At 35.7% G+C, this 23,934-nt stretch overlaps 1 protein-coding gene across 2 annotated transcripts in view; it reads left to right on the plus strand.

Moving 5' to 3' along the window:
- NEK10 (NIMA related kinase 10) overlaps positions 1–23,934 on the plus strand; it is a 110,070-nt gene that overhangs the window by 80,313 nt on the left and 5,823 nt on the right. Inside the window, exons 28-35 of one of the 2 annotated variants that reach the window (XM_050891657.1) lie at positions 2,309–2,357; positions 5,927–5,964; positions 6,075–6,215; positions 11,347–11,447; positions 14,497–14,607; positions 17,080–17,188; positions 18,597–18,649; positions 18,729–18,784. In XM_050891657.1, the coding sequence (XP_050747614.1) occupies positions 2,309–2,357; positions 5,927–5,964; positions 6,075–6,215; positions 11,347–11,447; positions 14,497–14,607; positions 17,080–17,188; positions 18,597–18,649; positions 18,729–18,784 (658 nt within the window). Of the gene's footprint in view, positions 1–2,308; positions 2,358–5,926; positions 5,965–6,074; positions 6,216–11,313; positions 11,448–14,496; positions 14,608–17,079; positions 17,189–18,596; positions 18,650–18,728; positions 18,789–23,934 lie in introns of those variants that run through there. The other variant, XM_050891658.1, reaches the window with a different exon arrangement.

A 23,934-nucleotide genomic window follows, 5' to 3' on the forward strand; every position in this document is an offset into this window, starting at 1 on the left:
CCTTGTGCTTAGCTATTGAAGAAATTATTCCAATGTGTTTTCATAGTGTCTGACATAAAGACACTCCTCTCTCAGTTGTAGCTGCTCAGTGGGTCTCTAACATAATAATAAGCAATAAAAATGGGGCTGAAGGATGTTGGCTATTGTTTAGTGATGTTCTACATCATGATTTCTGGGTGGTGTGGTTTTTTTTTTTTTAGCATTAATAAGTATTTTCCTAACTTTAGCATATGAATCAGAAAATACTGTATCTCTGCCATGTACAGTGAGTGGTGAGACAGACTCTTTGGTGTGAAATATCATGCACTTGTAAATACACTCATAAGCCAGCAGATTAGCAAGTCAAATGTGGTGAGTCATCAAACTGATCAAGCAAATTTGGATATGAGCCCTTTACTGATAGACCATTTATTTGAAACAGCCAAAGGGCATAGTATTTCAAATCCAATTTTGTATATGAATACTTGGAAAGGGGAGCTGTTTTTAAAATTTCAGCGAACAGCTCTGTTCAAACTTAGCTTTCTAGCCAAGTGGCTTCTGTTACAGATTTTTTTGCATATATTCCCACAATATATTATAGTCTTTGTTGTAACAGAGTGTCTGAGTTTGTAACTCAAAATCCTTACCCCAAGCAACATGATTCAGGTTCAGTCAGAGCTTCTACTTTTGTGTTTGTATTATTGTGTCTGCATCCTAAGCAGGTAAAATATCTGTTCCTTGAATAGGCACAATCATATTTTTTTCATTTCCAAAGGCTTTCTTTACTTTCTAGACAGTGGACACTATATTTTCCTATCTATTTTCCTGTCTCAATGTTAAAGTTGACTGAAGTATCTTTGCTTCTACAAGGGCCTAGTTTATTTGCTATTATGTAAATCAACTGCTCTTATCAAACCTTCTTTTGGGCTAACTACTGCAGAGTTTTAGTATCTGTTTTGCCAAGCAAAGCATTAGCAAGGAATAAAATACTGTTTCTTTTTCTTTCATTCTCCCTCTGTCTGTCTGTGTGTCTTCTTTTTAGGGAGACAGATTTGGCCTAAATAAGTATCATTTCTTTTGGTTTTAAAGTGAATTCTGTGTGACAGATGCAAGCCTCCTTCAGGTTTGTGTTTTTTTTTTTTTTAAATTCAGAGGATCTCAGAAAAGTAGGAAAAATAGAGGCACTATATTTAAGAGCATGACAGAAAGTATGTTTGAACACAAAGAAAAGATTTAAGACTCTCAGAAATGTGTTTGCTCTCTGAAAGTCCTCTACCATTGCTCTAGAACTAATATAACTGCTGTAACAAGACCAACAATGGGAAAACTAGTGTAAGTTTGGCATAAAATCTTTTTTTTTCTTAGCTACTGTTTGAGTGATTAGATGCCTCTGTTCTTGTTTTATGATAATGCTTGTGATGTTACTAGTGTGGAAAAAGCATCTCATGTAGACAAAGATGCAGGGTATTATATTAAAATGCATTAATTGTACAGGAAAATTGTTGTAGAATTTCCTAATCTTACTACTCAGACCTTCAGTTAGCTGAAACATCTTTTGATTTAAACATACACTTATTCCTCATTCAAAATGAGATACCATTTGTAGGAGAGAGTGGTCTTATATGTCAAAATTACCATCAAAGGAATGGTTTTACAGGAATGTTTTAAGACAATGCTTTCCAAGTGCATAAATAATATCATGAGACATTACCCATCCCTCTTCACATTTTTTGGCACTATGCAATAAATGACATAAATGTTTGGGTTCAGTTTTACTGCTGATTAGATGTTTGACCAATAACTGGTCATACCCCTGTCTTCAAGGTCTTAAAATCAGTGGGAAAATTTAGGAAGTAATATATTGCATATGTAGTAGTTTGAATAGTTAGCTAATAGAATGGTGGCAATAAAACTCTTGTAGAACAAGGTTAAGACAACCCATCAAAGGTCCTCTGAGAAAGTGGGTAAATAGTCTTGCTTTTTATCCAGACTAGAGACAGTGTTGTGGCTACAGTGGTAGCAGTAACTGTAGTAATTTAGTGCAAATCCAGATACATCTTCTATGGACATCTAGTCAGCATGTGTTGTTAGTTTCTGTGAAATTCTGAAAGTATTTATTAAAATACTATGCAGGGCTGAGATTTTAGTTATGATGCAAGCAAATCTTTGATACATCAAACAGCAACTCCATAGTCAAATGGGCATTTGGAGTTTGTTTAACACTGCTTTTTGAAAGTTATTTTGACACCATGTCTGGGAAATAGAAAATATTAACATCTATGTATATATATTTTTTAATGCAGAGATAATATTTATGCATTTGTTTCAGGTATAATTAAACGAAGTTTTAGTGCTTCTGAAAGACAACCTCAGGTTAGGTAGGTACGATTTATGATTTTAATGTAGATTACACAATTGATCATTGTTATGATCAATTCCAGTTGGTAGTTTCACAGTGGAACAGTTGCACGATTGCCTTCATGAAAAATTTCCTTACTTATCATTACAACTTCATTTTATCTCAGCCTATGACACTCAATCTGCTTGAGGATATTGTTAGAGGGTGTTTGCACACAGAAGCTTTACATGAGTAATTTAAGGGCTGGCATTAAACTGATAAATAGTTTTAAAAGTGGACCTTGCTACATCAGCTTAAACTGACATTAGTTGATTAGCCAAATTCTAGTTTTGCATTTTTAAGCAGCTGTTTTTCCATAGAAAAATGTGTTTGTGCTTTTGATAGCGTAGAGTAATATCTTGTCCCTTTGAACTCCTCTAGACCTTCTATATAAACATAGATATCCATTTTTGGAATTCTGGAGTCCTCATTTCTTTCAAAAAGGAGACAAACGGAAACAGAATACAGCATGGCCATCCCCATTCTCCTTCTAAAGGTCTTTCCTTTTTTTTCTGTTATTTATTCAGAAATGCAGCAAACACATTCTTGACCAACCCTTATTTTTTTCTGATCTCCTTGGCACCACTCTTATTCATAGGCTCTGTTCTTCGTTTCTTCATTTCTGCTTTTCTTTCACATCTGAAAAAAACCCGAAATCACTCTTGGCTCCATCTGCCTCCTGAACAATTTTTTCCTCTTACCTTTAACTTAACTAGGTAAGTATTTATAATAACGGCATTGATTCCTCTCCCCTGTTTCTCCACAGACCCTGTTTGATCCAGCTTTCACTTAAGGAATATTGCTGTAGCAACTCTTATGAAGCTGTTTAATGACTTCTTCCAAGTCATAGTTCCTTTATTTTCTTGCTCTGCTCTTTACCATTGGTGCTATCTTTGTCTTCTTAAAATCATGCTTTTCTGACTCTTCTGACTCTATCTTATTCTAATTCTCCCCCTATCTTTTGAAACTATTCTTAAGGACCATGCAGAAGGATACTAGTTTATCTGTTCATCTGATTTCCTCTGAATGTTACATGTGGCTTTATCACTGATTCTCTTGTCTTTTCTTCTACATCTTATCTTTGCATGTACAAATGTGTCTACTTATTCATCTACCTGCAAAATCATGCTGCAAAACATGAATTTAGCTGTATACACCAGATGTGTTTCCTTCTGTCTATACTAAATTTTTGCTCATCTCTGTAAGATCTCTTCATGGCCATGTGGCCATACAGTTGAGTACTACGTAACCAAAAGGAATGTCATAATTGCCTGTACCTGAAGTCCTACCCATTAGCTTGGGTTTTGATCATTCTTGAAAATAACATCCCTCCTCACCAATACTTCGACATCTGAGCATCCACTTTAACTTGCGCATCTCTTAAAGTTCTTGCGTTCAGAATAAGTCTCACTGTTCTGCCTGGCACCTCTAAGATATAAACTTTCCTATCAGTATACGCTGCTAAAACTCTTCCTTGGGTTCATAAGGCTATCATGCAAACATCTTTCCTGGTTTTGATACATGCATTCTGGTCACTTGAATGCCCATTCAGAACACTGCTACAAGGAACATTTCTACAGACCTACCTTCAACCTTGCCATCTTCTGTGTGTATCCTTTTACTGGTTGTGCTTTTCCTATCACTTCAAACGCAATACTTTATTTTGGTTTCAGAGTTGTTCTTAGCATATCACCATCCAGTCTGTCACTTATCACTCACTAGCTTTCCAGCTTTAGTCCTGCTGCAGTCAGTAATGGCAGCCTCCTGATGCTTGAGCGTTGAAGCAAGCACATTTTTTTTTTCTCCATCTCTGCCCCTCACATAAACATTAGCAAAACTATTTCCTTATCTTTCTTCATAACTACTCCTTGAAACTGTAGTTTTCCCTACTGCCTAAAAAATATATACAAATTCTTGCCATGGTAGGGCTGTTGAGGCTGCCATCCATCAGGACATCATATTGGTTCTTTCAGTTCCCCATCTGTCTGTATCCGTTTGTTGCTTATGTTAGCTAGTGAAATCTGCAGACTGGGACAGTGTTTGTGTAGATTATAGAGCAGAAGCCAGCATTGAAACATCTGGACCTATATTTCTGACATTGAGGTATTGCTGTCCTGGTGATGCAATTTTATTTTTTTTTTCTCCCACTTTACTAGTATTGTATGCATTATTACTCCTGTTTTTATCCACTAGACAATAATTACTTTATGTTTTCCATCCATAAAATGGGTTAATTGAAACGTCCTTAAACATGTACAAATGCAAAATAATGTGTAATCTAGTGGATTATTGAGTTCTAAATATTAAAATCCTGTCTACTGTTTTTGTACTTTCCAGGCTAAAAACTGAGCAGGGAAAGGAATGGACTCTAACTTTTATTTAGTATAGAATCATAGAATGGTTAGGGTTGGAAGGGACCTTAAAGATCATCTAGTTCCAACTCCCCTGCCGTGGGCAGGGACACCTTCCACTAGATCAGGTTGCTCAAAACCCCATCCAACCTGGCCTTGAACACTTCCAGGGAGGAGGCATCCACAGCTTCTCTGGGCAACCTGTTCCAGTGTCTCACCACCCTCACAGTAAAGAATTTCTTCCTAATATCTCATCTAAATCTACCCTCTTTCAGTTTAAAGCCATTACCCCTTGTCCTATCACTACATGCCCTTGTAAAAAGTCCCTCTCCGTCTTTCCTCTATGCCCCCTTTAAATACTGGAAGGCCGCTATAAGGTCTCCCCGGAGCCTTCTCTTCTCCAGGCTGAACAACCCCAACTCTCTCAGCCTGTCCTCATAGGGGAGGTGCTCCAACCCCCCTGATCATCTTTGTGGCCCTCCTCTGGACCCGCTTGAGCAGGTCCATGTCTTTCTTACACTGGGGGCCGCAGAGCTGAACACAGTACTCCAGGTGGGGTCTTATGAGAGCAGAGTAGAAGGGGAGAATCACCTCCCTCGACCTGCTAGCCACACTTCTTTTGATGCAGCCCAGGATACAATTGGCTTTCCGGGCTGTGTGTGCACATTGCTAGCTCGTATTCAGTTTTTCATCCACTAATACCCCCAAGTCCTTCTCTGCAGGGCTGCTCTCAATCCACTCATCACCTAGCCTGTATTTGTGCTTGGGATTGCCCTGACCCATGTGCAGGACCTTGCACTTGGCCTTGTTGAACTTTATCAGGTTTGCAGGGGCCCACCTCTCAAACCTGTCAAGGTCCCTCTGGATGGCATCCCTTCCCTCCAGCGTGTCGACCACACCACACAGCTTGCTGTTGTCAGCAGACTTGCTGAAGGTGCACTCAATCCCACTGTCCACGTCACCAACAAAGATGTTAAACAGTAGTTTAGTAGAAGTCATGCTATTTTGGACACGTAGAGTAAGCCAGCCTTTATGTGACTTATAAATGCACAGTTAAAAACTAGTGAATTTGGGCAGATTTTCTTTATAGGAAACATCAGAAGGGTTCAGGGAATACTGATATTTCCTCTACAGTCATTGATGCCAAACACAATTAAAATTACTTCTTTTTTTTCTTTTTTTTAAAAAATGATAATAGAGATTATATTGAAGGTCCGGGATCAAGACTGCGACCAGGTAATTTTGTGCTTGCAACAAAATCAAACTTTAAATTAAACCTAACGATTTCCAAGTTTTTAAACCTTATTCTCCTGTTGCATATAGAGTGTCTCCTCTTATTTCTTCAGCTTTACTGCCTATTGATCTGCTCTTGAGAGTGCCTCCACTCATGTGCAGGGCCCACACTAAGAAAATAGAGGATTTGTTTGTGACAGGGTGGCAGTCTCATAGTCTTCCAGTTGTAGTTCTTTCCAATATGAAAAATCATGGTATTATCTAATAATTATATTTTAAAATGTTAGAAAAGGAGATAATTACATTTCAGATACAAATATCTTATCTGAAATATCCTTGAGGAGTTTTTTAAAAATATGAATTCTAATAGTAAATCAGTAAGACCTCATTTTAATGGTCTTTATCCTGGCTAAACTTCTGCTGAATTCAATGGGAATTTCTCCTATGAAAGGAATATTTCTTAGAGCCCTTGTAAATGCTAATGTATTTATACATCATTATTGATGAAACAAGTTTTCCATTTGCGATACTTTCTTACTGAAAAGCTTCACATACTGTAAGCTGCTAAGCTGTGATTTCAGAATGCATATTGTCTGAATTAAATAATATTTGAAAGGAAATTATTTTGAGCAGCTGAAATATGGATCTTCATTAAAAAAGTACTTTTTGTCTATACTAACTTATATTTCACAGCTTTTTCGTATAAAAATTGTATTGGAAATTTTAATTATGCAGTACAAATCAAGATTTGCTGTCCACTTTCAGCAATTTTCAGTGCTGTTTGCTGAAGAGTGACATTATAATACCAAGACACAGTTTAAACCCACTATCCAGCCATAATGTATCAGAGCTATAATGATCTGCAGACAAACACTTCAGCCTTTGTTAATATTTGCAGTCCTGTGGGTAATTTGAGCAAATTCACTATCTTTTGTCAGTAATGTTTTACTTTTGGGTAAAACTCTTAAAAGTTTTGATCAAGTCCTCAGCAGCCTATTCACACACACATGCCCTCATCCCCCAAATAATGCTATACTTCTGTATTAAAAAAAGTATATAATTGTGGAGTGGTCTGGAGTATATGGACTTTATGGGAACTCCTAATGTTCCTAGCTGAGCATTGGGTCTCTAGCTGTCTTTGAAGCACATAGACACTACAAGTAGACATTACATCGGGTCCTTCTAGAGTGGTAAGTCATACTGTTGCTGTCATAGTAGAAAAGAGAGAAAGCTCTACATGCTGAAAAGCAGGGAAATCCATATTATGTCCTACTTGGTCCTTTCTGTTTGCTGATATCATTCTAAACATATCTTTATTCAGGGGAAAAAAAAAAAAAATCTAAGACCCACAAAAGAAAGGGCACTCATTTATTTGCTTTTGTTTTGTATTACAAGCCATTGACAGCAAAGGAGAAGTCAAATACCACAGAACAGGGAGCAGTGAAAAAGGTAACATGTCAAAGAAGTAAAGTTTTCATCAGTGTCCTAACAAAAACTGAATTCCTAGGTTGTAACGGCAACACCACACTATTTATTTTGGGATTGAATATAGCAGTGTTGAAACAGTTGGTAGAGAAGTGAAAAGGAGGCAAAAAGAGCTAAATCAAAATCGTTCTTCTTGTGGCATAAAATATTTTAGATTATTATAGCATGGCTTCCACTGTCACCTTGAGCAGAAAGACCAACCTAAATTCTTCCTTAAGTGGCTCGGGGAAATGCAAGACTTCTTTTCCTCTTTTTGCTTATTAAGAGGAGACTTAGGGAAAAAATGTCAAACAATTTCACTTGCCCCTCTCCACCCATCTGCCAAAAGGTACTGCCACAAAAAATCCGACAATATCAATGATGTCATTATCTTCCTGATGCTACTAGAAATGTGTCTCTCTGTGACAGAGAATGACATTTTCTGTATCTCTTTATTTTCTGTGAGAGCACAGCTTAGATCTGGTTGGTCCCTAGACACTTCGGTTTGTGAATGTCTCTCTTCTTGTTAAAGTAGCCAGCACAGAATTCAACAGGAAAAAAATTATAATAGTTCAGTTGTGGGCTAATTAATTCGGGTATTTGGATTTCATCTCCCTCTCAGTAGAATTTTCATTCTTGATACCAGATCACTTTGCAAAAAAAAAAAAAAAAAGTTTAGGTGGATGTATATTTCTACATAAGACTTTATGATCCTCATTCTGTATGAGGAAATTTTAGCAAATGGATCTAAATTAGCCTCTGAAATGTAGTTTAAAGGTAACTGTATTTGAGAGATACAGGACTGCTGGCTGAAGTTCAATACTTGGACCTAAGCTCTTTGCTTAGCTTCCAGGTCTAATACTCAACTTGGAAAGATAATTTTGTTAACTAATGTTCTTTAGTGATACACTAAGTGTTTTATAGTGACTGTCTGCTGATAAGCTTTTATTTAATCTCTGAGTCTGACAGTGTGTATGACTTAAATACACAAGATTAAAAATCATAAATAACGACTGATTTACCATATAAAAATTCAAGAATCTGATTTAGTTTGGCTCTATACTCTTTCTCAGCAGGCAAAGCATGATAGAGGAGCACTAGGTAAATAAGAATCAAGCTGTTCTGTTTGTTTTAATTGTTATATTTAAAATCTGAATGATATTTTGTAAATCTGCACAGTTTGTAGAATACGTAATATTTACTTCTATGTCCTAATTCTATTAAATTACCTAAAGCTCGATCAGCAGTATTTCTCTATTGGTTCTTATGGCTGTAATTAAAATTATTGCATGGAACACAAATAAATTATTATGTCTTTTTTTTGGTGCAATAGGTAAGTTCATAATGCTCTTTAGTTAACAAAATATAGTCAACCCTTCAGGTATAATATCCACAATCAGTACTGAGTTTACTGTGCTTTGTAAATTTTAAGTAATGCTCACTCATTTAGGTAGTCAAGTGAATTTGGTTTTGCTTTTTATCAAGCTGCCTTTGGCTAATATTTTTCAAATATCTCATTGAATATGGCAGGAAACAAATCACATGGATATTTGATATTACTACCTGGTAAATTAGGGCAGTTTTGCTTCGGAAAAAGAGCACAGTCTTTTAATCACCAAGCTGCTTGTACTACAAGAAAAAATGTACCTATAGCAGACAAGTGTATCTATCTCAAATTCTGGACAACCAAGACCATATCTGATTTAATGGCTGTTTGTGATAAGTCTCAAACTGTAGTTCAGTGGGGGAAATAAACTTTCAGCTTTTGTTTTCAATTCTTGATCCCAAGAACTAAATAGTTTCACATAGCTGATGTATTTTTTTTTATCTGATTTTAACACATAGAAGTAAATGAACAGGTTAATATTGTTGTGTTGAATTTGTTTTGCTGAAAGAAAAGCATAGCTTCTATTCATGCATAACTTCCTTTGCAGTGCTTTTGTCTACGAAATGTATACATTATGTACATGGATTTGCTTGACAGAGGATAGTAGTCTAGCTTTAGAGGAAGAGGAACAGGTTTACACCTACTCACTATTTTCATAAGATAAGACAAATTCAGCTTTCTTGCTCCTTGCCATGATAATTAATTCACACTTATCTAAATAAAATCAACAATAATCTAATAAAAATGATATGAGGAAGCCTAAATATTTGAAGTACTGCAATATTCTTAATTCTAAAGCAATGTTTTTCCTTTTAATTCCAAACTGACTCTGTTCTTTACTTCAGAGTTTGTACTACAAAATGTAGTGTCATTGTCATCGGGTATGATGGATGCTTTTTAGCAAAGATCACATTTGGATACCCAATTAAATAGTTAAGCACTAAAATATAAGCCTGTGTGTGCACTGTTTGTGAATTTGCGTATGCATATCTATCGTGCATGTTCTTAGGTAATAGCTAAAGGCAATGTTCAAATACAATGTGTTTAAAAAAAAAAAAGGGGTTTTGAGTATTTATTTTAGAAGAAAATATTAGAAACAACTTATAGCAACGTTATTTTCTCAAAGTGCCAATACTTTCTTATTGTGGATCTCCAGCTTCGTGATCTTTTCTTAGTAATTAGTCAATGAATATTTTATCTCCTGATCTGTCTGGTGTATAAGTCTACTTGAAATGTTAATGCTCAGAGAAATGATATGGAGATTTATTAAGAGACACAACGCTTTTCAAAACTGATAAAATATTTAATTTCTAAATTTGTTTAGTCTTTTCTTTTTCTTCAGACAGGCCAACTTTATATCCCATATAATATGGCAGGGGTGGGGGTGGGGTAAAATTTTCATTATATATAGTGTATATGTAATGTGCATAGCTCATAATTACATGCATATGTACATGGGAACTGAATCTGTGTTAATATTTTCTGGTTTGCATAACCCCATTTTGTGGTTTGCTTAACCTCATGCATTTTTCTATCAATATCTAACTAGCTTTGCATTTAAAAGTTTTTAAAATGCACTTTTCCCTTATATTCACAGGTCAACACTACTATTTTTATGGAATTTACAAGCAAAAGCAATATACAGTCTGTAATACAGAGCAATTGTCTGTATTCTTTCCTTTGCAGGGAGAGGAATTTTTACAGCATTATTCTTTGCTTAGTATTGATGTTCTTTTATTCTAAACATGAAAAATGCTGTTTAAGTGCTTTATGATGGTGTAATTTTGATCATGAAGAATGCTGGTAACAGGTTCTTTCCACGGTCTCCATCAATACGTCCTTTAGCTAGGGTGATCTCTGATGGGGAGGAATTTATGACAAAGAACAGAAACCACTAATTTTCTGATGCAAAGTAAATAAGACTCAAGAGATTCATAGCTTCTTGCACATTTTCTTGAGGTTTCTCTCAAAACGTGCTCTTGCTAGATGTTGGAAACACAAAGTAGCTGCAATAAAGCAACACACATCACTATAAGGCAACATGAAAATATATTTTAATAAAATTGTTCTCCAAATGGTCCACATCAGACATTTTATTGTAATTCTTAGGGTAAAGTGAAAATAAATTTCATAACATCAAAATATAGAAAAAATAAATATCATGTGTGTTAGTCTATGTAAAAAAAAAAAAAATCAGTTAAAATAAGAAAATTCTGTTTATCATATCTTTAAATGTCCTTTTGAATAAATGTGGGAAAACTTTTATGATTAGTGAGGTACATTAATACTTTTCTCTTAGAGTAACTTAGAAGTGAATCAGAGAAAGGGATTTTCTTTTGAAACCCATTATCAATTACATTGTCTAATCTTTTAAGTTTTTAGATTATCCTTTTTTTGTTCCCAACCCTATTGGAAAAACAAGTCATGCATTAAAACCTAATATTTACATCTACAGGTTTTAAACAGTGTATGCTGTTAATATATTAAGGCAACCAAATGAGCTGTCCTCCTGATTTTACTGTTGTCATCTACAGCATCGGCAGGAATTGCTGTATCACAAAGGAAGGTGCGTCAGATCAGTGACCCTGTTCAGCAGATTCTTATTCAGCTGCACAAAATTATCTTCATCACTCAAGTATGCATTACTGTTGCTTCTGACATTCTATACTTTTTAGTTATTTGCTGTTGTCAAAATGATGGTACTGCAAAGTGCTGCTAATTTAGTCACTGTTCTTTAAAAACAACAGAACTTGACATTTTTGCAGATGGCAGGATGCTTTAAAAATATATCATTTAAATAAAGACTAACCTTGAATATTAGTATGTGGAGGATGGCAATAATTGAGTCATATGAAAAAAAATTCATTGGCTCACCTCAGAAAAATGGATTGTACAGTAAATTATTTTTACAACATTCTGTCATGCCAGCAATATGAGTATTTTAAGTGACTTAATATCATATACTGACATGGAGAGTACATAAAATGCTTTCCTCTATAGCAATAATTTCCAAATAACTTCTGAGTAATACTTTTTATTATCAATAAATCATAATAATTTCTTGGGATTTCTAGTGCAATAGTTCAAATCCTGAATATGTTAAATATTTTGAAATGTCAGATCTTTTTCAAACTTAAGACTTATTTTAAAATTAAGTTCAAATGTTTCATAGTGAAAGAGAGCTGAAGTTATTTCATGCTGATTCCAAAGCAAAAATGGAGCTAATATAAATCTGCATTGAGGTCTCAACTTAAAAATGTGATGGAAAACTTTTTGTTCTCCAGAAAGATGGCTGCCATTCAGTTACTTGCAAAATTTGCTATTATTAAACAAACATCTTTTTATTTTCCAAAATGAAGTGTTTATATTTGGGAAGTGATGTTTATCACCTCAGGGGATTTCAGATTTCTGAGCCAAATTTGTTTTTGTTTAAAACAGAATAGCATAACTGAACTTGGGTGTGTTTTACATGTCTCTTTTTTTTCTTTTTTTAACTGTTGAGCTTATCAAAACAGGTAATACAAGAAATAAATTATCAGAGACAAATAAAACAATTGTTATTTAAAATAACTGGAAATTATCTCCTTCCCCTGCTAACAGAAATGAGGCAGTTCAGTCTTTACATGCTATATTGGGAGTATGTCCAAGATGCTCATTAGTGAACCTATCCTCTCTGTTGAAGGTTTTCTCAAGTGGCCTACTAATTAATGCAAGTTATCATAATGTGGATGCCCAATAACTGACAACTAACAGCAACTCAAAGACTCACTCAGAATTGACCACTGAAGCAGCAGTAACAACTTTTGATGCTTTTGGTGTCAGTTGATTTCAAAATGGGAAGGCAGAGAAACCAGGATCCATACCTGTACTTGTTCACTGTTTACTATGTGCTTCTCTTGTACTTGTTTATGTTCTTACAAATCTAAGGTAGAATATTTTTTATAATACATAGCTATTTTCTAAAACTCTGTTACATATTTCAGCTGACAATTCTAAACTGAAGTTTACAAGGGAGAGTTCTTGCCTGTTAGTTCTTGGCTGCCAGCAGCCTTCCCAATCCAGTTTCCATGGGAACAAGAGTCAGAGTGATCTCTGGAAAACAATGTAAGAGAAAGCTTTTAAAAAAGCATTATGTAAATCCTTGGCCTTTTTTTTTTTTTTTTTTTTTTAACTGATCTGACATCTGATTTCATTAAAACAAAAGCTGAAATTGAACACTAGTGCCTGAGGCAACTCCGAGTTTCTCAAGCAGTGGACTTGTTCTTTACCACTTTTGCTTCAGAATATCCCAGTATGCCCATGGTACATTAACTGCACACAGTTCATTGCAGTGGCATGTAGTCTATAGAGTATCTTGTAGGCCTTTCCTAAGGCATCATTTTTTTTACTCACTTATAGGCTAAGGAACGTTCAATATCTGACTTAAAGCATATGTGTAAGGCCTTATCTGCATGAAAATAGAGTAGTATCTATCTGTAACAAAAAACTGTGTGCAACCAGCTGTCTGATGAAGTCTTTTATGCTTAGGATGTAACCTTGATCCCTGGTTTGTCAGAGCAAATCAGGACTCCTGGGAGGACAATATAGCTGTTCCAGATTTATAGCCGTCTAAGAGCAGTAATTTGTTCCAGCAGGAGAAAAATCTTTATGATGTCTACCGTGACAGCATTTGAATGTGAATCATTAGTGGTCAAACCTTCCTTGAGTAGTCAAAAAGCTTTCTGAATTCAGTGGAATGGCACTTTGTGAATTTACATCAATGATGTGATTATAAAGTGTATACTAAATGGTAGAAAATCAGAGTTTTACAAACACTGTCTGCAGGTATAAGCAACTGTACAGAAATAGCATAGGAGATCCTTCTGAAAGGGTAGTACATACCATAGAATTGTCATCAGACTGGGTTGGTGTCATTGCAGTGACCAACAGCTGAAGCGTTACATTTACTGTTGGAGCATAAAAATTATTTTAAAATCTCAAAGAGCAAAGGAAGAGACCACCTTTGAACTCTCTATTGAAGACTTTAAAGTACAATAAAGTATGATTTGTGCTTTTCTTTTGTAAATATAGTTGAAAGATGTGTACTTTTTCAACCAAAAAATACAGGAGAAAAAGTATACAAAATCAATTTTGCTTTATAGACAAGTGAAATGTAAATTACCTCCCACAGGAAGCTTCCAGCAAAAGAGATATTCTGAATTGTATTAAGATGTACATAAGGACCTTAAAAGAGCCTGTTGAAGCCGTTCTACCCACACTGAATGAAGGTCTAAGCTTCCTGAAGTTCCATTAATTTCAGCTGGAGTGACTCATTATAGCTAACATGAAATCTAGTCTAATGTCCTATGGGCTTCATCTGTAGAAAAATGTCCCAAATACTAGCACTTTGATCAGGGAGGCAAATCTAGTATTACCTGTATTAGGCTTATTATAATGATCTTTACCTTCAAGGCTAGAGGGACTGAGTTATATGATACGCCAAGCCTAACAGAATGGGCAAACTAAGGAGCATTATTAAAATATGCCATTAAATCAAGTCTTGTACTGTTATCACCATGCTATTAAATATCAATGTTTCTTTTTGCAGTGTAGCTACTTTTTTCAGTAATGGTACTGCTGATTAGGTCATCTTTATGGCAGGTGTAACTGAGCGGTGAAAACATCTGTTTCTTTGTTTCATGTAGCTTCCTCCAGCTTTGCAATGCAACTTGAAAAGGAGAATCATTGAGAGATTCAAGAAGTCCCTCTTCAGTCAGCAGAGCAATCCTTGTAATCTGAAATCAGAAATGAAAAAGGTGTAGTACACCAATTACTACCTGTGGTCAACTTTGTCTCTTCTTCTATTTGAATTAAGCTATCAATATAATAACACAAAAATATAAGTGTAAGATTCCATTTTTAAAAGGAAATTTTTAGAACATTCTCTAGCTGTCCTTTATTTGGAAAATATGGAGGTTTCTTAAGTAAGCAGTTTCTATAGATTGGTTTCAAGCGTGTGTCTGATCATTAGGACATCTTTTATAAATGGAAAGGACCTGCTAGCTGCTAATATGCAAAACCAGACCTCATCTCATCAGAGCTCAAAAGAAGGAAAATGTAACTTTTTGTGGCAAAGGCTAATGGAGGTTATGTAAGCTCTTAATTTATGTAAGCTCTTCTTAATTTGTTATTAGTTTCACAATATTATTCATGTTTTGGAATGTGTTCCTACTCAAACTGTGAATTTTAAGAAAGCACTGCTCCAGAGCGTCTTGAATATAGCATACCTTGTCCTATTGTTGCATAGTGTGTCAGCAACAGTTTAGTGTCATCAGTTTAAAAATACTGCAGATTAGCAAGAATGGCATGACTAAAGAACCATGCCTGCATGTTTTCCAATGACATGCTGGGCGCTCTCCAACAGAGAAAGAGCTAACGACTAATATCAGAATTTCTAAGTGTTCCTTCAAAATCTCCTGAGAAGACAGTAGTCAGCAGAGGATCTGAAAATGACATCCTTGGTATCTGTGTACTGTGGGAGACTGTGAAGCTAAGATATTTCATTTTTTTAATTGATGAAAAAGAAGTTATTAGGTATGTTACTGTATTTAAAATTTGATGACAAAAATGATTTCTTATCACTCACATAATTCCCCTGTGTAATCTAATTTGATTGTCACCTACTTGCACTGAATTGTGGAATCTTCTGAGTCATTGTTTGCTACAGAATGGACTGACCCCAAATGCTAAATCCTTCCTGTACTTTTGTAATAATTAATCTGAGATGCTTAAGCTCCATGTAAGGTGGCTACTTAGTGTTTACATCGGTTTACATTGGTAGTACATTTGAAAGATAGTTAATGATGCCTCTGTCTGAGCCATCGGTTTCATGCCAATTTGCTGCCCTGTAAATGAAGCTGGGATTTACATTAAACAATTCCTGTATTTCAGCCATAACATTAAATCTAAGGAAATAATTGCTAATCGTGTATTGAGTTGATGTTTTGAGGAAAGGATGCCCAAAAATATGGTGAGAAAAAGGAAGTGTTTATTATAAAATTAACCTAATTTTCAAATGCCCAGAAATAAAGGAACCTATTTATTTATAAATTTATAAATGTTATCAACTGTAAAATTGCCTTAGCTTCAAAACTATTAGATTTAAACCTGAAGAAAAGGGAAGAAATACACTATTTAAAGAGTAAATGGTAGTAAATTGAAGATGTTTGAAATGCTGAATGCAATTCTGGGCATTTCTACCTTGAAGGAAATAGTTATAGAAACTATTAATAGAAAGCAACAACAAAAAGCGCAGTTAGAAGGATGGAGAATTGATAAGCATCAGTGAATAAATGGTACGTATTTTACAAAATCACCACCATAAATACGTTGGGTAACATGGATATCCTCTGGAGGTAATAGGAAGAACCTAAATAGAGAAAAGAATTAGGTTGAACTCTTCCAGCAAGTGTTGTTATGAGGTTGTGCAACTTCTGCAAATAAAATTTAAAAAAAAAAAAGGTTTTTAAACTATGCTGAATTAGAAAACCTAATTAGAATAACAGACAAAAAGATTCCTCCACTGATCGGTGGTGGGGTAAAGGTCTTCCAACAACAGATATTCTTCTGTTTCTGTAACTGTAAAAGCGTTAACATGCTGCAGAAATGCATAACTAGAATTTCGCTCCTGTCCACAAAGATATTTTCATGTCAGAGTTGTTACCAGTGGATATTTTCAAAACTAGATGTTTTTAAGTTTAATGTCAGTATCCTTGTTCACATAAGCAAGTAGCTGAACTGACTTTCAGGTTTCAGAAGTGCTGGGATCCCTCTAATGGGAATTATAGCATTTGAATACGGACTAACAATTTCACTTGAAGCCCCAGTTTTGAAAACCAGAGTCATCAGCTGTTTCTCTCGTAGGTTCAAGGGAATACACTTCCCTGTTTATCTTCACACAAATGTATAGTTTATGACACTTTATTCAGATAGTCTAAAGAACTCAGTGCTTTATACTAACTGCAGATTGGCAGCTTGCAATGTTCAGTCAGTGTTTCTGGAGAGAAGAAGATAGGACGTTCGTAATTGTGTTCACCGCTTTTTCATTAATCTGAAAAGTATTGAAATCTCCTTTGACTTCTGATTGCACTGGGAAACATAGGAAAGGGTAAACTGCCTCACAGAAGTGTGAAGTTTTGGCAAACAGAAACCATGGAGATTTCAGGTGTCCTTTGCTTTTTTCTCTCTCTCTCTCTTTTTTTTTTTTTTTTTTTCCTCCCCTTCCCCAGCTGCTCCAAGGTTCTCCGGAATTCATTGAGCCCAACTTCTTCACAGCAGATTGGCATGTGGTACTTCTCTCTTCAGGTGGAAGTACGTTACTTCCAGATGATAGAAAAGGTAAAGAAGACAACAAAACCTCTGTAGTGGCATATGTATTTCTAATAAAGTATATGGTATCAAAGCAGAACGAATTGCTGCTGTAAGATCTGTCTTTAAAGACAGTAATGTTGACTATACTGATTTTCATTATCAGGGGTTTTTTTGTATGTTTGTGTTTTGTTTTGTTTAATTCCTGGTAAAATATGCAGTTTACCACTGATGGAACATCCTACTAATTTAAGAGAATATACTTTGGAATTACAAAGAAATATCAAGGATGCAAATAACACATGGTTCATCCATGAAAATCAATAGAAGTGTTTGTCACTGAAAATGTCCTACTTAGGATTTACCTGTCCTTGCACGTGATTTTTAAACAAACTCTATTTAAACCCTATGTTGTTCTTCTGTCATGTTTGAAACAGTTATACTGGGATGATTTAATTACCTAGCTAGATCAAGCCCTACAAACTTGAGGAGGGAAATGCTATGTGCTATACCACATCTATATAATGTAAAGTCTATATATATATATGTATATATACACTTTAGAAAATGAATAGTGTCGAATATACTTTGGACTAGTGATACTCAGCATCACAAATCATGAACTCCATCTTTAATCAAACCTACTGTCACTGGCATCCTCCAGGGTGGGGAACCACATTTCCTAGTTCAGAGACTTGTTTCATCATATGCTTCTTTGTGCAATGGACATAAGGGAAATATACAGCCTGTATTTTGGTATTTGTGCCCTTTTCATTCTTCTAAATACAAGAAAAGCTATGTTGCAATCCGTGGACTAAAGGACATAGTAACATTAAAAACTGTGGTGCCAGAAAGAAGGGTGAGAAACTTTGGTTTTGCGGTCCTTTATGCTGAAACTAACATATAAGTTTCACAGCTTATTGCAAAAACCAAAAATAATACTAGGTGTCAAGGGTGATATTTGAGTAGGAAATGAGTCCCTAACAATCACTTTAAATATGAGCTTTATTTTGTTCCCAGAGACAACAATGCAATTTTTTCAGATGCTCAGTATCTGTAATTTTTGAATCTCTTAACCTGCGAAGAATACTTTTGTCCTCACAAATTGCTGCTGGCTGTGTGCCCTTTCCACTATAAATTGTAAGTGGGGAAGAATAAGAAAGTTGCATTGCTGTGTTCTGTTATATTAAGTATTTAAAGTATTTTTCCATCAGCTAGAACTCTTTCATAATGTGATAACATTGTGTGCCTCAAATGTTCATATCATGCCATACGATGCCTCCCACCTTTGCAGGGGGTCATTGTGGTCAGTGGCATAAGCTGCTGATAATCAAGCATCTCTCTTGTCATTATATTTGTAGTGGAATTGCTGAGAAACTGATGAGGGACCATAAACTCCAAATTCAGTAGTATAACATTACTTGCCTTTTACTTTAAGGTATTGTTGGCACTTCTGACATAGCAGAAGGGATGACATATGAACAGTTGCAGGTAAGCTATAAATATACCTATATGTATTAATTTATTACTTTTAATAAAGATAATTTACTGAAATTAATTTATCTTGTAGACTCTAATTGAAGAGGTTCTAGAGGAAAGTGGTTATTACAATTTCTCTTCTAACAGGTGAGTCTATTCAATTTAAAAAGAAAAAGTTAATTATGATGTGCTAAAACCAAATATATCATCTGCCTGTTTACGTGATTGCAATTTCACTTTAAGCTTAGTGCAATACATGGTTTATTATAATACATGGATGCGTAGACTGGAAGAAATGTACGTGGGACATACTAGCTAATCTAAGCAGGTTTTTTTGGCCACATCTGTTTTCTTCACTCAGATAATAGAGTGGTACAGGTTTGGCAGCAATTTCCTCACATTTTTCCCATATAAAACCACAGCTGAACAAAAGTTTCACTTAAATAGAAGTATATTTTATTATAATACTCTGCCATCACAGAGTTGAAAAGATGAAGCTGACATATTTAGTAAAATATTTGAGTACAGCACGACAAGCAGAATAAGTGGTTGCTAGCACAGAAGTGGAGGGGGTGAAAAAAAATTTAATGGTCTTTGAAACTACGCAAATGCCTTGTCCTGGAGATGGTATATCTTTCCTGCAGGAAACCTTTGAGGAACACAAGAAAGAAAATATATGAAAAATATCATTATAGTCCACAACATAAGCTTAGCATTTCTCATTCTTTTTACCTGCTAGCCTGTTATTTATCATCTCAGATATTCTTTAATGCAAAAAAAGTTCACTACTTGCATCAAGTAAGTCTGTTCCTTGTCTTTGCAGTAATCAACATTGTAAAGCCTGGGAGACTGCAGTTAGGTTTTCTAAAACAAACAAACAAACATACGCTCTCCCCCCAATACAGATATTAAGAGGTTTTAAGAATTTATAGTTCCTGGTGCCTCAGTAGTATTTTTCAGTTATTTATTATCTCTGCATATTTTTTGTATGGATTGACTCTAGCTTGAAAAGTTTCAAATGTTAGTCTGAATATTTTTATAGGCTACTCATTAAATTGGAATTCCAGCTTACAAGTGTCTTGCAGCTGCCAGCTGTAAGTATTGAAAAATCATGATTCAGCACTCCCAAAATAAAATAATAATTCACTCTTTAAACCTTCAGGTTATATGTGAATCATGTGTACAAATCACTTTTGCAGCCATGAGGTCTAACAAATTTGTTTATAAGTGTTTTCAAGTATTTTGAATTTTTGTCCTAATCACAAGATCCCAAGATTTGGTACTGTAGAAAAAATATCACACAACTTATGAAAAAAAAAGAAAAAGGCTCTCATTTTTAACATCAAAATCTAGCAAGTCTTATTATAAATGTATGAATGTGTTGTAGTTGTATAGGCATTTATCTCACAGACTGGCAAAAAGCATCTTACTGCAATTAACTGTAATGAGGCAGGTGTATGCTGAATATGGACTTGAGTATTTTACACAAACTACTATAAAAATGAGATATCTATTAATGGAAATCATAGAATCATAGAATATCTCAAGTTGAAGGGACTCATAAGGATCATTGAGTCCAACTCCCTGCTCCTTGCAGGTCTACCTAAAACTAAACCATATGACCAAGAGGGTCGTCCAGACGCTCCTTGAACTCTGACAGGCTTGGTGCCGTGACCACTTCCCTGGGGAGCCTGTTCCAGTGACTGACCACCCTCTCAGTGAAGAGCTTTTTCCTAATGTCCAATCTGAACTTCCCCTAGCGCAGCTTCATTCCATTTCCTCGTGTCCTATTGCTGTAAATGTAATTGCTGAAATGTAAAGGATGCTTAAAGATTGCAGGCAAATATGCTGCTACTTTCAACATGTAACATGGGAATGCCACAGAAATGCACATGAGACTTACAACAGTAAAATAATTAACATTCTGTTTTTCCTGATTTATTCAGGACTACTTATTTTTCTGCTGTGCTGGAATTCCCTAGAGAATAGTCGTTCTGTAGAATCTTAAGTTATTTTTCTATGTTTTTCAAAATTTTATTTTAGAAGAGACATAAGAGAATATTCTTCATAGCCACATGGGATGACAGTGTAGTATAAGGTGTTCTTCTCTATGCTGTGTTTACCCTGCAGAAGGAAACAGGAGGAAAAGAGCAAGCAGTACATTTCCACACATACATAAAGTCTGGAGAAGGCCAGTGGATGCTCAGCATCATTCCTCACATTGGTGGATGTGCTATGTATTTGATTTTCCCAGGAGCACAGGAAAATTGGAAGTCACATTGTGTTTCCCCTTAGTCATGCAACTTCTTCAGCAATGCTGATAATATGTTATCCACAGTCAGTGCTGATTTGTGCTTTGTTCATGGGACTTGTAGCAAAGACAAAACTGATTTTGGAGTGGGTGAAAGGAATGGAGTGAAATCTCCTTAGAAGTTTTGAAGTATGTTGTCTAGATTTGATTTTTTTTTCCTTCTTGCTTAGAATTGTTAATGTGTGCATGTTACAGATATTGTTGTAGACTTTGACCCACCTCACTGCATGTGTGTCACTCTAGCATGTCCTGTCTTTAGCAGATACAGAATAACCATACTGCAACCCAGTTGTTGGTCTGTCACCAGCAACTTGATTTTTCAGTAATGCTTTGAATCCCATTACCTGTTGTGATGCATAATTATGTTTGGTTCCCCTGTCACTATTACTTCTTTTCTGGACAAGGTTCTACTCCCAAACAACTTACTATTTTTCCTTCTCTTCCAGAAAATTGACAGACCATGCTTTAGCCTTGGCTGTCAAAAACATGTCTCTATTTCCAGAGGACTTGCCATGTTTTCTAAAGTATTCTCTGCTCAATGTCATTCAGAGCTTTCAGAACTTAAGCTTTTTTTTTTTTTTTTTTTTGCTTCTCACACTCTCTCCAAATAGCCAAACAGTCCAGTTTCAATAGCTGTCCAGTATTGAATGATTCATTTGGCTAGCAGATGTGCATCATTATGTTTCGCCTCAAACTCTCCAAACAGCTTAAGCAAGCTAGAAGCACAAATCAGTCTCCCAAGCTGCACTGCAAGTCACTTATCAGTGTCCACCATTATCTGGTTTTATTCCACCACGCAGAATTTGGTTTGCAGCCCTCAGAGCAACATCCTATCAGCCATTCTTGCTTAAAACTGTTTTGAGCCTTGCTCTACTTCCTCTCTTTTATGCACAGTGCAACATTTCAGAAGCAACTGCAAATTTTCCAGCAGAAACTCAGTACATCCTGTAGCTTTCCTCAGATCCCCTTCTTAGAAAAGTGTTCAAAGAAAAGCTTTAGAAAAAAGTACTAGCAGTAATGAATATCTGTATCTTGTTTGCTTTAGGAACATATAGGGCAACACACCTATTTTTTAACTTTCTTAGCTTATTTTAAAAGCTTTTAGTTTAGATTGAGTTTTTCAGTTTCTAAGATGGGAAGTTGTAATGATGCAGCACGTGTGGGTCTTTCACAGTGGAAACAGAATGACAGTGTTTCCAGCAGGAAACAAATTGCCTTCCCTTCTGCCCATAGTAAGTTTCTAGGTCTTCTAATAGAAATGTGGGGGGGGGGGGGAAACCAAACCTCCAAAGGCTCAAAAGTCCTCAGAAGGCACATCAGAACACCACAAACTTCATTTGTGAAGTTGCAAATTTTTAAAGAGGTTTCTTCATTTTAGGGCCAAATTTATTTATGATTTCTGACCAAGTTGACTTGACAGTGTCAGTTCCATATGTTGTAAGGCAACAAGGTGAATTCTGTTTTGGAACAAAGAACTCCATAGCTGCTATGCAATGACATGGGACATGTGTGCTATTGCTAAAAGCACTATTAAATGCAGAATAAACAGCTAGAGAGCATACAGCATAATAATGCAATCTCCTACCTCATTGTGGAGCATGCTTTAAAGAGAAAACATTCTGAAAATATTTTTTTATTTATTTTCTGGTTTGGGGGGATTTGTGTGCATTGTCCTTCTTTCCCATCGCTGTTGCCCCTTGCTGTGCCCCCTGAAATTCCAGGAATATATGACGGGAAACCAAACCTTAAGTGAGGCGATGACTTGAAAATTGTAGTAGGACGAATAAACTGTATAAAGGGTTAAAAATGATTCAAGCAGCTTGATTGGGTGATGAGACAAACATGAATTCTTTAGAAACCGAGACAGCTTCATAAGAAAAATGTCATGCTATTTTTTTTCCATTTTCATTGTAATAGTAATTACTATCTCAATACCAGTCATTTCATGGAGATTAATGACCAGCTGAGGATAATGACCCTCAGCTTTATCTTGAATAATCAACTTGTGCCCATTTATCACTAATCTCCTGAAATTACTCAGCACTCCAATTGTATTACTTATTTGTACAGAAATTTGGTAAACATGCATAAAAAAAATCCCTGTAATGTTTCAGAATTATTCTATTCACATCCCTTGTGCCACTCTTTCTTTTTTTTTCTCCTTCTGATTTAATATTATACTGCACAAGAGGCAAGCTCCTTGTTCGTGAGCCTATTTATGAATAGGACAATGAATACTGGTTTCAAACTTTCGTCATGCTTTTTTATATTGAAGTAGACATGTAATACCCAAATTGATGCAGAAATCTATTTGTAATAAATGGCATTAAGAGACTTAATCCAAGCAGAAACTCAGTTAGATGAAAAAAGATTTGTTATAAATAAACAAAAATAGCAATGGCCAGAGACAGGAGTTGTGTTCAGCTGAGTGCTGTAGCTCTGTCATGGTTTAACCCCAGTAGGCAGCTCAGCACCACACAGCCGCTTGCTCACTCCCCCACAGTGGGATGGCAGAGAGAATCAGAAGGGTAAAAGTGAGAAAGCTCATGGCTTGAGATAAAGACAGTTTAACAGGTAAAGCAAAAGCTGCGCGTGCAAGCAAAGCAAAATAAGGAATTTATCTGCTACTTCCCATCAGCAGGCAGATGCTTAGCCATTTCCAGGAAAGCAGGCCTTCATCACACCTAACGGTTACTTGGGAAGACAAGTGCCATAACTCTGAATATCTCCCCCCCTGCCCCCCTTCCTTCTTCTTTCCCCCAGCTTTTATTGCTGAGTATGATGGCATATGGTATGGAATATCCCTTTGGTCAGTTGGGGTCAGCTGTCCCAGCTGTGTCCCTGTGCACCAAGCTTACTCGCTGGTGGAGCAGTGTGACATGCAAAAAAGACCTTGATGCTGTATAAGCATTGTTCAGCAGTAACTAAAACACAGGTGTGTAATCAACACTGTTTTCATCACAAATCCAAAACATAGCACCATACA

Source organism: Gymnogyps californianus, chromosome 2 (assembly GCF_018139145.2).
Source record: "Gymnogyps californianus isolate 813 chromosome 2, ASM1813914v2, whole genome shotgun sequence".
NCBI classification, from domain to species: Eukaryota; Metazoa; Chordata; class Aves; order Accipitriformes; family Cathartidae; genus Gymnogyps; species Gymnogyps californianus.